This window comes from Rhinolophus hipposideros, assembly GCF_964194185.1.
Source record: "Rhinolophus hipposideros genome assembly, chromosome: 5".
Taxonomy (NCBI): Eukaryota; Metazoa; Chordata; class Mammalia; order Chiroptera; family Rhinolophidae; genus Rhinolophus; species Rhinolophus hipposideros.
Window position 1 is genome coordinate 9,431,213 of NC_138051.1, and position 16,415 is coordinate 9,447,627.

A 16,415-nucleotide genomic window follows, 5' to 3' on the forward strand; every position below is an offset into this window, starting at 1 on the left:
AGTTGCTCTCCATACTTGTACCCATTTACATATTTTACATATAGTCCTCAAGACTATATTTTTAGAAGACACTTTGTGGATCTCTTGCTTTTTCTGCATATCATTGTGCAGAGACACTGTCTTTTTATTGCAACCTATCTTTTCAAGATAATTTGCATAGCAAACATGCTTAGAATATGGAGATAGTAGTGTCTCCCTATAGAGTACAGGGAAGGGCTGTTTATATCTAGTATAATATATATATAAAATGTCTCCCTCTTGGATAATGGCTGAGCAGGTTTGGTTACTGTCAATCATAGCATACTAAGGTTTCTTAAGCTCAGGGTTTTTCAGATGTGATACAAACCCAAGCCATGTGCAAAATCCACTGGGCACTGCTGCAATCCTCCTGTAGGACTTGGAGACAAGGGGACCAATGCAAATGTAAAGCTTATTCTTTGTTTTTAAAGTTTTTGTTCTATTTTCAGTTTATTTTTTTAATTTATTAAATGTATTGGTGTGACATTGGTAAGTCAAATCACATAGGTTTCAAGTGTGCAATACTATAATGCATCATCTATATATTGCATCTATCTGCTGTGTCCTGAGTCCTTTTCTTTGACCCAGGAGTGTCGTCTTCTGCTGGTATCTATTGTAGGCCAACTTTGTAGCTTGGAAATAGAGGAAAATCTTACCATCCACTCCTTCCTCCTGCCCTCTCAGTTCACTATATGTATAAAAATTTTCATTGTTTTACATCTCTACCAAGCCTTAACATGGTTGTTTTTCTGATGGTGGGAAGTAGTATTGTGGTTTTTGTTTTTAATTAAAATTTATTGGAGTGACAATGGTTAGTAAAATTATGTAGGTTTCAAGAGTACAATTCTGTAATACATCATCTGTATATCACATTGTGTGTTCATCACCCAGAGTCAGTTCTGCTTCCATTACTATATATTTGACCCTGTTTACCCTCATCGTCCACCCCCTTTTCCCCTTCCCCTCTGGTAATCACTAACCTATTGTCTGTAACTATGAGTTTTTGCTTCTTTATTTGTTTATCTTGTTCTTTTGTTACTTTCAGTTTTATATCACACAACATGGATGGATCTTCGATTATTATGCTAAGTAAAATAAGTCAGACAGAAAAAGTAAAAAAAAGATATAACTTCACTGATATAAGTGAATAGTATTGTGGTTTTAATTTCCATTTCCTTGATTTGTGGTAAAGCTGAGCCTTTTCTCTAATTAGTTATGTGGTTTCCTCATCTATGAAATTCCAGTTTCTATTAGGCACATTTTGCAATTGAATACTTTTTTTTTTCTTATTTAGTTATAGGAGTTTTAATATTGTCTAGTTAACTATACATATTCTAAATATCTTCTTCAAACCTCTGCCTTTATTTTCTTTGTTTAATAAGGAGCACTGTCGAGAAGAAAATGTTATAACAAAATTTTAAATTGAATACTAACTTCAAATTTTAGATTGGATGATTTATCAATCTTTTTCTTTACTAACAATGTTCTTCTGTTGTTTAAGTAAACAGTATCTTATGTGAGATCATAATGACATTCTTCTGTATTTTTTCTGAATTATTTAACATTTTTCTTTTAAATTTGAGTATTTGGTCCTCCTGAGACTGTCTATTCTCTATAAAATGTGAGATAGAGATCAACTTCATGTTTTTTCCACATACATAATTAATTAAATGGTATAGGTTTTCCTATCTTCTGTGTGAACAACCCCATATATTTGTATATGTGTCTCTGTGTGTGTGTGTGTGTTTGTGTGTGTATACTTTCTGTTCCCTTCCATTATTTTATTTGTCACTTTTCTAGTCCTGTGCTAATGGCACATATTTGAGAATTTCATTTCCAGAAATCCTATATAATTAGGATTAACACAGCTTTAGAAATCATACAAATGTTTATGTGTATGTGTGTGTGTGTGTATATATATATATATATATATATATATATATATATATACGTATATATATTTACATATATAGTGTGTGTGTGTGTGTGTGTATGATTGTGTATGTGTATATGTGGACGTATATATGTATATGAAATTGCCAGGTAAAAATGTGAAACAAAGTGGAAACTCAAGTTAATAAATGGAATATCCCACCCAAATTGCTTTTACCTTTACCTATTTACCAACCCAAACTTGAACTTTGATTCTTATAGTTTGGCAGTTGTGAAGCAAACAAGAATGAAAACCCAAGGCCATCTTAAAGCAAGAGATCATCTTCACTTTACTCTGTGACACCAAAGGGTTTCGTAATCGATGTCAAGTGAAGCATACCGTGGATCACTTAGGAGCATGTCAGAAACAATGGTACATCTCTCGGGGGACATATCTGTGTCCTAGGCCTCAAAGAACCCCCAGTAATAGTATTTTAGCCACATGATCAACACACAGTTAAAAATAACCAAGTAAGTACAAGAGAAAAACGCAAGGAACAAGGATGCCCTCGACATCAGATTTACTGAGTATCAGATACATATTATAAGGCAACTATGATTACAATCCATATATAATTAAAAGTAACCTGAAAATGTAAGCAAAGAACAGGAAATTATAAAAGTGGCCATCAGATTTTTTTGAAAAGACTATTCCTTTAGAGTGGTTGTAGTTTCATAGCAATAATAAGCAGGAGGTACATTGATTTCCCATATACCCCCTACTTCAACACACGAACAGCCTTCCCCATTATCAATGTCCAACACCAGAGTGGGATTGATGTTACAATTGATGAACCTACTTTGACCCATCATTATCAGCCAAAGTCCATAGTTTATATTAAGTTCACTCTTGGTGTTTTACATTCTGTACGCTTGGACAAATTTAGAATTACTTGCATACATCATTATATCATCATGCAGAGTGGTTTTATTGCCCTAAAAATCCTCTCTGATCAGCTTAGTTATCTTTCCCTCCCCACTAACCTCTGACAACCACTGACCTTTTTACTGTCTCCACAGTTTTGCCTTCTCCATAATGTCAAACAATTGGAATCATATGAGTACACTGTGTAGGCTTTTCAGATTGACTTCTTTCATTTAGTAATATGCATTTAAGCTTCCTCCATGTCTCTTCGTGGCTTTGAGAGCTCATATCTTTTTAGCACTATATAATATCCCATTTTCTGGTTGTAACAGTTTATATATCCATTCACCTACTAAAAGACATCTTGGTTGCTTCCAAGTTTTGGCAATTATGAATAAAGCTGCTATAAACATCCAAGTGCAGGTTTCTGTGTGAAGATGAGTTTTCCGGTCCTTTGGGTAAATACCAAGCAGCACAATTGTGGGATCATATGGTAAAAGAACATTTAGTTTTGTAAAATGCCACCAAACTGTCCTCCAAAGTAGCTTGGCTGTACACTTTTGCATTTCCACCAGGAGTGAAGGAGAGTTCCTGTTTCTCCACATTCTTGCCAGCTTTTGGTGTTGTCAGTGGTGTGTATATTGACCGTTTTAATAGGTGTGTAGTACTATTTCAATGTTGTTTTAATTTGTATTTCTCTGATGACATTAATGTGAAGTAGCTTTGCTGTTAAAACCTTTGGCCCATTGTTTAATTGTGGTTTTGGGGTTATTTTATTGTTTAATTTTAGATCTTTATATATTTTGAATAATAGTCCTTTATCAGTGTGTCTTGCAAATATTTTCTCCCAGTGCGTGGCATGTCTTTTCATTCTCTTGATTATGTCTTTGGTAGAACAGAAATTTTTAAATTAAAGAACCTAGCTTATCAATTATTTCTTTCATAGATTGTGCTTTTGGTGTTGTATATAAAAAGTTATTGCCAAACCAGGGTCTTCTAGAATTTGTCCTGTTATCCACTAGGACTTTTGTAGTTCTGTGTTTTCCATTTAGGTCTATGATCCAATTTTAATTAAGTGTTGTGAAGGATGTAATATCTGCATCTAGGTTCCATATTTTGCATGCAGCTGTCCAGTGTTTCAGTGCAATTTGCTGAAAAGACTGTCTTTGCTCCATTTTATTGTGTTTACCAAAAATCAGTTAACTATAAATATGTTAAGTAAGAAGTAAACTTACATGCTCCCGTCTCCAGATTGAGACTTCAGTAGAGATTGTTGTTTTATATCACTTGACTCTTAATATTTGATGACATATTAAATCTTTTACTTAGCCTAACTTTCTGTGATAATTTGGTAATTATCTTCAAACATCTGAAAAATGTGTTGGTCATTATAGAAACTGGAATGTTAAAAAAGGGTATTCGTATAAGTACTTTCTTATTTAATAAAATTTCAGAATGCTTTTTTTCCACTTTGTTAGAACACAATAAGTACCTCTGAATAAAATACTGGGAACATTATCACATAATTATTTTGATTTCAGGCTGGACAGCAGCGTTGGTGGGAACAAGAGATTAAAATAAATGGAAATATTCAAAAGGGAGAATTAATTACATATAATTTGACTGAACTAATTAAACCAGAGGCATATGAAGTCCGACTAACTCCTCTCACCAAATTTGGTGAAGGAGATTCAACAATTCGTGTCATCAAATATAGTGGTAAGTAGCCTTTTATTTAAGAGTATTTATTTGCATATTAAATTATCTGGAATGTGTAGGTTGCAACTATCTATCAAATTTAGACACAAATTAAATTAGTATATTGATTTTCTAGGTCCTCAGCCGAATGGCATCACCAAAAAAATAAATAAAAAATAAACCCAAAACCCACAAAACTTAAACATTATAAATTGTAATATTTGATTATAAATATAGAGGTATAGAATAGTGTTTTAGTTAACATTAAACCTGTGATAATGTCAGCAATGTCCCTTTATTTTCTATTTCTTAAGTTTTGATGCACATTTTTTTCAAATTCTTGATGGCTTTAAAATATATGTCATTAAGAAGTTAGCAAACGTGATCAAAATTAAAAAAAAAAATAACGGGCTTCATTTTTTAGAATACTTTTAGGCTTACAGAAAATGAAGCAGAAAGTACAGAGAGCTCCCATATATGCCCTCTCCTCACAGCACAGGTTCCCCTTTTAGTAACATGATAACCTGGTACGTTTGTTACCACTAATGAACAAATATTGACATTTTATTATTAAAGTAAATAGTTTACCTTGGGGTTTATTATGTGTGTTTACAGTTGTGTGGATTTTAACAAGTGTACCATGTCATTTATCAACCATTACAAAACCACTCGGAATGGTTTCACTGCCCTAAAAATTCCCTGTACTTCACCTATTTAACTCTCCCTCCTCTTTCCAACCCTCACAACCACTGATGTTTTTATTGTCTACAGGTTTGTCTTTTCCAGAATGTTGTATAGTTGGAATCATGTAGCCTTTTCAAACTGGCAATACCCTTTTAAAGTTTTGGAGTTTGATAACATTTCTTTTTCTTGTTAAATAATATCCCGTTGTATAGATATATCATAGTTTGCTTATCCATTCATCTATCACAAAACATTTTTTTAGATTTGTTAAAATATCTAAATGTGTGTTTGTGTGTCATTGATAGTTTATCTTTATAAACGACACGCATTTAATAATTCATCACTATTTAAATGTCCTATTTGAGCAAAAATTGCAAATAGTATAAAACTGAAAAAAATAAAAGCTGATCAAAAACTTTAAAAAATATTGTTTTTTTTATCATTGATTATCAGAGCTTGACCTAAAAAGATAACACTGTTTTGTTTCAGTTGTAAGTCTCCATTCTGTTTAGCATTAAGCATGTTTTGCCTATTTAAGACAGAAACAGTGAATACTGTCAAAAGTAAAAACATAAAGTGAAATTATTAAAAACTTACTAGAGTTACTTTTTCATATGAAATCACTTTTCTTCACTCTCTTCTCATCATTTAGCATATTAGGAATGATATGTTCAATTTTTATTAAAAATTAACATACATGATGTAGAGTAGAACATTCAAAGATCAAGGAATGTAAAAGCATTAGAATCACTACATATCTCTTTCTGGAATGTAGTCCTTCAAATGTAGATGTTTGTAAAAGCATTAGAGTCACTGCACATCTTTTCTTGAATGTGCTTCTTTAAAAATAAAACTTTTTTGTAGTAGCGATGAAAATTTAATGAAGAATAACAATTGTTATTCTTTGATCACCTCCATGATTCCATTGGATAGGCAACTAGATAGCATGTCAGTATATTTTTCTAAAGTTTTAGTTTTATATGTTTTATAAAATATTGATTATCTTCTCTTACCTGATATTTATTCTCCCTGCCCCTAAGTTATAAAACGCTGGACTACTTAATGTGGAGGGGTATTAGAAACTATACATTAATATCCATTCTTTTAAAAGATAAAGATATTAGGACTCAGAAAATTTCAGTGTCCTGTAGAGTTGAACAACTATGAAATGACAAATGAAGAAAAGCTAGGGTTTATTACTCCATAACACAAGATCTATGCTTCTTTACTAAGTTTAGAAATTATGATGTCTTAAAGAGATATAGAAAAACCATTGAACTCAATAGTTCTTATGAATTTAGGTACTTTATGAACTCAATAGTTCTTATTGAACTTCAGTTCTTCATGAATTCAATAGTTCTTATTGAAAAACTGAAATGAAAAATAAATCTGGAGAATAGATATTATGTTTAGTTTCAATTTTCTTTTTTTTAATTAAAGTTTATTGGGGTGACAATTGTTAGTAAAGTTACATAGATTTCAGTTGTACAATTCTGTAGTACGTCATCTATATATCACCTTGTGCGTTTACCACCCAGAGTCACTTCCCTTTCCATCACCCTATATTTGATCCCTTTTACCTTTATTTACCCTCCCTCTTCCCCCTTACCCTCTGGTAACCACTAAACTATTGTCTGTGGCTATGAGTTTTTGTTTCTTCATCTGTTTGTCTTGTTCTTTTGTTGTTTTCAGTGTTATATACCACATATCAGTGAAATCATATGGTTCTCTACTTTTCCTGACTTATTTCATTTAGCATTATAATTTCAAGATCCATCCATGTTGCAAATGGCACTATTTCATCTTTTCTTATGGCTGAATAGTATTCCATTGTGTATATATGCCACAACTTCTTTATCCAATCATCTATCAAAGGACACTTTGGTTGTTTCCATGTTTTGGCCACCATAAATAAAGCTGCAATGAACATTGGTGCACATATGTCTTTATGGACAAATGTTTTCAGATTTTTGGGGTAGATACCCAGGAAAGGGATTGTTGGGTCATATGGTAATGCTATTCTCAATTTTTTTAGGAACCCCCATACTGCCTTCCATAGCAGCTGCACCAATCTGCATTCTCACCAACAGTATATGAGGGTTCCTTTTTCTCCAACACTTGTTACTATTTGTCTTGTTGATGATAGCCATTCTAATGGGGGTGAGATGATATCTCATTGTGGTTTTTATGGTTAGAGATATTGAACATTTTTTCATATGTCTATTGACCTTTTGTGTATCCTCTTTGGAGAAATGGCTCTTCAGGTCCTTTGCCCATTTTTTTAATTGGGTTGTTTGTTTTTTCATTGTTGAGTTATATGAGTTCCTTGTATATTTTGGATATTAACACCTTATTGGAGACATTGTTTGCAAAAATCTTCTCCCATTTGGTTGGTTGTGTCTTTATTTTGTCGATGGTTTCTTTAGCTGTGCGAAAAATTTTTAGTTTGATACAGTCCCATTCATTTATTTTAGCTTTTGCTTCTCTTGCCTTTGGAGTCAAATTCATAAAATGCTCTTTGAACCCAAGATCAATAATTTTAATACCTATGTTTTCTTCTATGCAGTTTATTCTTTCAGGTCTTACATTGATATCTTTGATCCATTTTGAATTAACTTTGGTATATGGTGACAGATAGCAGTCTAATTTTGTTATTTTTCATGTGGCTTTCCAATTCTTTCAGCACCATTTATTGAAGAGGCTGTCTTTTCTCCATTGTATGGTTTTGGCTTCTTTTTCAAAAATTATCTGTCCATATTTATCTTTAGATTCTTAGGAATACTTTCTAAAACTGTAAACATTTTAATTAAAAAATACTAATTTGTATACTTTAATGATATATAGGCATTTATAAGACATTAGACTTGCAAATTCAATTGAAAGAAGAAAAATAAAGTCACTGCAATATTTAGAATTTAGAGTGGCAAATTTTCACAAGGGTAATTGTGCTATTTATAGTGAATTTGGAGACAAAATATTGGATGGGACTCAATTAAAATTCACTCTGATCAAAGATTACCTATAGCCTGACATATTTCTTAAAATTAAATTATAATTCAAAGATGCTTGCTTCTTTGAAAACAAATATATAGACAATTTAATAATTTCATGTTATTTTAATTATGAAATAATTTTGTTTTCAATAGTTTGAAAACAAAATATAATGATACTTTTAAAGGAAGAAATTTATTTTTTTTACCTCAATAGAACTAATGAATGTATAGTTTCTTCTCTGTTATTCGTTTCATAATTTATAAATTATGCAGAATCAGAAAAAAATAACTAAAGTTAATAGATAGATGATGTATTACAGAATTACACTTGAAACATATGTAACTTTGCTAACCATTGTCACCCCCAATTAACTTTAATTAAAAAACATTTAACAGAAATCTTCCGTCTTCCATATGTAGAAAGAGCAAAAATAATTGTGTAACTAATTGTCTTTGTTTATTTCAGTGTACTATTATAACAATTATACATGAACATAAGCATTATTTATTATCTATCATATTTTACTAGTAACATCCAAGTTTAACAAAGTGGTTAATAGTAAACGCTGGGAATTAACAACAGAGTAGAAAAACGTCTACAGGTTGGAATAACTGTCCATTGTAATGATGGGAGGCTTGCTTTCCTCCATCGAGAATGGAATTTTCTCTCAGGATGATAAATGCCTAATTGACATATACAGATAACATTTAGATACTGTTTTGTCTCTGGGGTTAGATATATTTTTGTTGTTTCAGTAAAACATACAGTATTCATTCCTGTAGAAATCAACTGGCACTTGTACTGCAAATACAATTAACTTTTAAGATAAATATTTCTTCTTGTGCAAATGTGTTGTGCAAATATTTCTTGTGCAATATTTCTTGTGCACATATTTCTTCTTGTGCAAACCTACAAATGTGTTGCTCAATGTTTGAAAATGTGTGTGTGTGTGTGCGTGTGTCTGTGTTAATGTAATTAAAGTAGCACTGAAGTGGCTATTTGATTTAGGATACATATAATAACATGATATGAAAATTGCTTTATTTTCATATATACCATGTTATTTTCACCAGAAGTAGATAGCAGATAACAGCCAAAAAATTTAACTGTGATCTTTGTTGAATAATTGCTTTCATTCTTAAAATTCTAGATTATGGGGGAGGCCGGTTAGCTCAGTTGGTTAGAGTGTGATGCTAGTAACACCAAATTTGCAGGTTTGATCCCCACATGGACCACTGTGAGTTACACCCTCCATAATACATACATAAATAAATAAATAAATAAATAAATAAATAAATAAATAAATAAGCAAACAAAGAAACAAATAAGTAAAATGTTAAGATAATTGCACAAACCATAATTACTTAAAAAAAAAATCTAGATTGTACGTTGGCGTACTGCCAGCCTCAGATTTGATTTCTGGGTTTAGTTTAGCATTAGTTAAGATATAAAAGGTCAGAAACTCCGTTCTTTGGAAAATGACAAATCCCACATGCTTTTTAGCATTGATTTTGGGTATTTTTAAGGCTGTTCTTGCTGAGCTCCAAAGTAGATTCTATTTCATCCTCTAGAACAAAATGGATTGCAGATATAATTCTCCATGGCCACAGTGGGGAAGATCATTAAGTTTGTTAAAGAACTCTGAGACACTGATTAGACTTTTATTTATAAAAATCATTCAAGCTATGCTAATATTATTTTTTGCTTTTCTTGTAGCTCCTGTTAATCCTCATTTGAGTAAGTATATTTTTACTTTAAAAATGGCACTGTATTTCACAATTCAGAAAAATAGAAAATGTGTAAGCGGACAACATTATTTATCAACTGTTCTTAATTTGGTTTAAAATGGACTGGCTTCGAAACAGTAAACCGGCATGAAATGTGATTCTTAAATTTCGAAGATCATGGGTATAATTAAAAATTATTTAATATTAATAATCTGTTTTTATAAGATTTTCTAAATATGGAGCCATTTACTTCAGCCTGCTTAGCATTTGTGGGTTTATTTATTTTTTTCTTTTGTGGCATTACATATCATTTTTATTGGTATTATTTGTCTTCAATTTTTATGTTTTTAATTTCTAGATTCCACTCATATAAAAGATGATTGCTAGTTAGAAGTTGGTATTTGAATAGTTTGATCAAAATTTTTCATGAGTCACTATTTGATATCCCAATGTTTTGTGGAAAAGGAAATAATCTGGTCACCATCCACTTGGTAATTTCACATTGAAATTCAGAATTGATTTTTGTCTCCTATTTTGTGTCTAGGAATATATTGTTCTTGGCTAATAAAAGAATGAAGAGCCCCTTTGCACTATTTCTCCCACCCATCCAACATTCTCTATTACCTATATACTTAGGGGAAAAAAACATCCAAGTCTTTTTTCTCATGTTACTGTATTTCCTTTCCTGCAATGCCTTTCACTGACTATATAACAAAGACATAACTATATGACCTCTTTTCTTTCTGTATTTTCTGCCAAAGATCCTCTTTTACTCCAGTTCTGCATATCCAAATTATAATACTGAGTATTTGTATAGGTCTTTATTGTTTACATATTGCCTTCATGCATAAAAATTCACTTAGTCATTATAATGACAGTTTATGTGGATATTATTATGAACCTTTTGAGGTTCATTTTTTATAGGATTTAGCACAAACAAGTGTTCCTCCACTGATTAGTTCCTCTTTTTGATTTCCTGTAACAATTTATCTTCATCTACATAGTAAGCTATTTTTTTTTATTTTCTCATATCCTCCAGTAGATTATAAAATACTTAAGAGTTAAATCTGTTTTTAATTTTTCCCTGTATCTCACTACCTTTGGGTCTATCACAGCATTTCATTTTAAGCAGATATTCAATGATCATTTGTTAAAAGAACAAATACATGCCTGTTTCAGGATGAATTAATTGCATATATTATTTTCTCCTTGGCTTCAACCCTGGGTACTATTGCTAGTTAATTACTATATTGATTATAATTCCTTTCAAGGTAAGATCTCTAACTGCACGTTAAGTAGAAATGTTTGAAAAGAGTTGTCACAGGAAGATTAAAACTAGATACAGGAAAAAGTTTACGAATATTTCATTTAAGGAGAAGTTTTGAACAGTCATATATAAATATATAGTACAAAGAGTGTTTGCAAACAGATCACTTAAATGCAATATAATAACTACCATTAATTTTATTGCAAATGTTGAAGTTTACAGAAGAGATGGTATTTGAACAGGTGGAGGGAAGAGGGTTGAAAGATGAGTAGATGTCCCTTAGGTGAAGGTGAAGAAAGTCAGGCCTATCATTGAAATGAAGGTCCTATTGAGGTAATAACTGAGCAAAAGCTCAGTGTGTCTGGAGTACCCTGTTTAAAAGTTACAGAGACAGAAGTCTGCTTCGAAGATAGACAATTTAGAACCTGAATGCTTCTTTTAAAAACTTGGCTCTTTTAGTCTTAGTTACCAACCTCTCTTCCTCTGCAAGCATTCACTTGTAGTCAAATACTGGATTGGACATTTTGGTTTTAAAATATTTGCAGCATAACTCTGTATACCGATGATTTCCATTGGCTTTGTAGTATTGGATTTTTTGATGAATATTCAGTATGGTAGAAGATGAGACTTGTTTAGAATAATGACAGTTTAATAAATGTTACACAATGATTTGTCTATGTTATCAAGTGTAATTATTATTTTTTATAGTTTTATTTTATTTTATTTTATTTTTACATCCCTCACACCGTGAACCCCCCTCCCCCCATCCACCACCACCCCGACCTCACACCGAGCCATCACATTATACACATAAAATTATAGTTGGCATTCATTAATGTCCAGCCTCTGGTGTACAATGCCATGACCAGGCATCCACAGCATCCCTGAGGTGGTCTCCCAAACATGACACATGTCCATCGGACACCCAACAAAATCCCCAAACACTATTGAATAAGTTCCCCAAAGTAATTCTCAAAAAACCCTGAGGCCATCCTGTGGTCACCAGCCGGCCCCCAATCCCTTCACCCTTCCCCCCATCCCCAACCCCCTCCCCCCAGCCCATCTAACAACTCTCGTTTTTTTTTTTTTTTGTTATTGACAGTTAACATGCATTTTCCCTTATTAATTGATTTATTTGACCCTGCTATTATCTTCAGGTCCTAAACGCTTATGAGAAAAATGTCTTATCAAACAAAGCCATTCATTATAGATCCGGGCTTTTGCTAAACTAGCCAGACATTATTCAATAAGAGACGAAAATAGGCCAACATATTTTTGAAAAGGTTATGTTTTGTTTTAGATTTTGCTATGGAAATTTAACTTTTTTCCCCACTAGTTAGACAGACTGGTGATTTTATCTGAGAGTTTCTTCTTAATTGCCATAATATTTTTAATTTTTACCATTTATTTTCAAGGTATACTTTACATATGATAAAACTCAGCTCTTTTGTATGTGGACTTCTTTGAAAAGTATGACTAATTTATACAGTCATATAACCATCACCACAAAGTTCCATCACCCCTAAAATTTCCCTGTGCTGGAGTTTCCCTGTAGTTAAACCTCCTAGAACACTAGCCCCAAACAAACTTGTTTACTGTTACTATAATTTGGCTATATTTCAATTAGTTATAATATACTTACTGTTTATTCTACATATTTTGTTAAAACATGCCTTCTCAGTAATTATATTGTTAATAAAGTTGGAGAGAAAGTGAAAATTAAGCAGTTTAGGAAAAAATGAAATTAACATTAAGGACTTCTGTTATGATTCTAAGTTATTTCTTAAACCGAAGAAAATGCTGCCAAGTCTTCTTATATGTTATTTATTGTGTTATGAATTTTTAGCAATATTTATTCCCCAAAAGATTATTATCTTTATAATAAAGTTTTAAAATATTTGAATATTTGTTGGCATGGTTCTAAATTATAGTTCGTGTGAAACATCTTAATAGAAAAAATAATTATAGGAACATATAGGAGTATATATTATAATTTTAATATGACATTAAATGTGATATGAGACTTTATATGTTGGCAACATATCAAACTAATCTTAAATGCTCTTTTGCATTTTATCAACTTACATAGTCCTTAAGTGAATTTATCCTAAATATCCACTTTGAACGTATCTAATAGAGCAATTTTGTGAAGTTTTGTCATAGTCTGGTTCTTCATTAGACTCAAAACTAGCCAGTTAAATTTTAAAGAGGAAGGCCTTCTATTTATTGTTTTAAAAAAATCATTTGATAGAGATTTTTAATTGAAAAGGAAGATGGTTAATTATCAAGAGAACCATAATCTATAAGCTCCAGTAGACACCAGCAGTGCTCCCCTGTGCTTCTCCTACCCTGCTCACTTCCTCAGGAAGGCTTCCCTCAGTCCAAATCGGAGATTTAGCCCATGATTGGACTGTGTTAATTGAAAACAATATATTAAATCAGATTGAAATGAGTTCTAGGGTCTCTTGAGTATCTCAGCAATGGAGATGGGATTTTCTACTATAAAGAGGTTTCAAATTGTTTTGAAAAGTATATTTGTTCTGACGTAGTTCATGCAGTCTATAAAATTGTTCAAATTTAGTAATTTTGAAAAAATATATTTTTAGAGTTTTTGGCTTTATATTAGAGGTTATGAGTACAAGATAGTATATATATATATGAAATAGATATTCATAACGTGATGATATAAATGTATGCATAAATATGATTATATTATTTTAGTGTGCATGAAAACCTCCCTATAGCTTGGAAACAACTTAAAACTAAAAAGAAGATTTACCATAATTATGCATTCTAAAATATCAATTTAAAATCAGAACTAATAAACAAATTCAGTAAAGTGGTATATTATAAAATCAACATGCAAAAAACAGTGACTTTTCTATACCCTAAAAATGAACACTCTGAAAAGGAAATTTTTAAAATCCCATTCATAATAGCAACAAAAAAAAATGAAATGCTCAGTAATAAACTTATCCAAAGAAATGAAAGACTTACTGTACACTGAAAATTATAACATATTATTGAAGGAAATTAAAGATAAATAATTGGAAAGACATACCGTGTGCATAGTAAGAATTAAAATATTGTTAAAATGCCCATACTACATAATGTGATCTACAGATTCAATGCAATTTGTATCAAAATATCAATGGGATTCTTTATAGTTATAGGAAAACAATCTTAAAATTAATATGGAACCACAAGAGATCCCAAATAACCAATATTTGAGCAAGAACAAAACTGGAGGCAGCATGCTTCCTGATTTCAACATATATTATAAAGCTATAGTAATCGAAGGAGTGTGGTACTGGCACAAAAACTGATATTTTGGTCAATGGAACAGAAAATAGATCCCAGAAATAAATCCATGAATTTACTGTTAACTGATTTTCAATGAGTGTGCCAAGAACACACAATGGAGAAAGGATAGTCTCTTCATTAACCATTGTACACTGTTGACAGGAATGCAAATTGTTACAAATAATACAGAAAACAGTGTGGAAGCTCCTCAAAAAAATTAAAACTAGAACTACCATATGATCCAACAATCCTAATTCTGGTTATAAATCCAAAGGAAATGAAATCTCAATCTTGAAGAGGTATCTGCAATGCCAAGTTCATTGCAGCAGTGTTCACAAAAGCCAAGATATTAAAACAATCTGAATGTCCATTGATAGATGAATGGATAAAGAAAATGCAGTATATACATAAAAGAGAATATTAGTCAGCTTTAGAAAAAGAAAGTTATCCTGCCATTTGAAACAACATGGTGAACATAGTTCATTATGCCTAGTGAAATAGGCCAGACACAAAAGGACAAATATTGCATGATCTCACTTACATGTGAAAGCTAAAATAGTCAAACTCAGACAAGCATAGTACCTACCTGTCACCATACATAGTTATTATAGTATTATTGACTATATATCCTATGCTGTACTTTACATCCCCATGACTATTTTGTAACTACCAATTTGTACTTCCTAATCCCTTCACCATTTTCACCCATCCCACTAAACACCACCCATTTTACAACCATCAGTTTGTTTTCTGGATCTATGAATTTGTTTCTGTTTTTTTTGTCATTTATTTTGTTCTTTAGATTCCACTTATAAATGAAATCATATGGTATTTGTCTTTCTCAGTCTGACATTTCACTTAGTGTAATGCCCTCTAGGTCATCCATGTATCCATGTTGTCATCAATGTTGAGATTTTTTTTTTGTTGTTATGGCAAGTATAATCAATATATAACCTCTTCTTTTTTTTTTCCTTGTCCATATTCATTCATTTTATTTTTTCATTCACTCATTCAACAACATTTATGACCAAGACACTGTGATAATTACACTATTTCATCACTGTTGTTTCTATATACTGTATGCCCCCATATCAAATTTATCCAATTAGTTTAACTGAATTGAGAGTATTGTCATATCATGTAAAAACTACCCCCAAAATAGAAAATTCAAGAAACCCTTTTTAAGTTGTTAAAAGTTAGCTAGGGGAATAAATTTTTATAAACATATTTTTTTATCCATTTTAAAAAGCAAAGTTCACTTTAAACCAGCTCATAAACACACACACACGCTAGTGCACTGTTGGTGGGATTGCAGATTGGTGCAGCCACTATGGAAAACAGTATGGAGGTATCTCAGGAATCTGAAAATGGAACTACCCTATGATCCAGTAATTCCACTCCTAGGCATCTACCCGGAGAAATCCAAAACTCCAATTCAAAAATCTGTATGCACTCCTATGTTTATTGCAGCACTTTACACAATAGCCAAGATATGGAAACAACCGAAATGCCCATCGGTAGATGACTGGATTAAGAAGCTGTGGTACATTTATACAATGGAGTATTACACAGCCATAAAGAAGAAAGAAATCTTATCATTTGCAACAACATGGATGGATCTAGAGAACATTATGTTAAGTGAAATAAGTCAGAAAGAGAAAGACAAATACCATATGATCTCACTTATATGTGGAATCTAAAGAAAAGAATAAGTGAATGAACTAATAAGAAACAGTTTTGGGGACACAAAGAAAAAGCCGAGAGTTGTTAGATGGGCCGGGGTGGGGGTGGGGATAAGGGGAAAGGTGAAGGGATTAGGAAGCAGCTGGTAACCACAAGATGGCTTCAGGGTTTTTTGAAAATTAATTTGGGAGACGTATTCAATAATGTTGTAAAGATTTTGTTGGGTATCCGATGGACATGTGTC

General features: G+C 31.8%; 1 protein-coding gene across 1 annotated transcript in view; it reads left to right on the forward strand.

Moving 5' to 3' along the window:
* Positions 1 to 16,415, forward strand: part of MDGA2 (MAM domain containing glycosylphosphatidylinositol anchor 2) — an 811,488-nt gene that overhangs the window by 757,669 nt on the left and 37,404 nt on the right. Inside the window, exons 11-12 of the mRNA XM_081048257.1 lie at positions 4,357 to 4,534; positions 9,908 to 9,928. Of these exons, the coding sequence (XP_080904383.1) occupies positions 4,357 to 4,534; positions 9,908 to 9,928 (199 nt within the window). The remainder of the gene's footprint in view (positions 1 to 4,356; positions 4,535 to 9,907; positions 9,929 to 16,415) is intronic.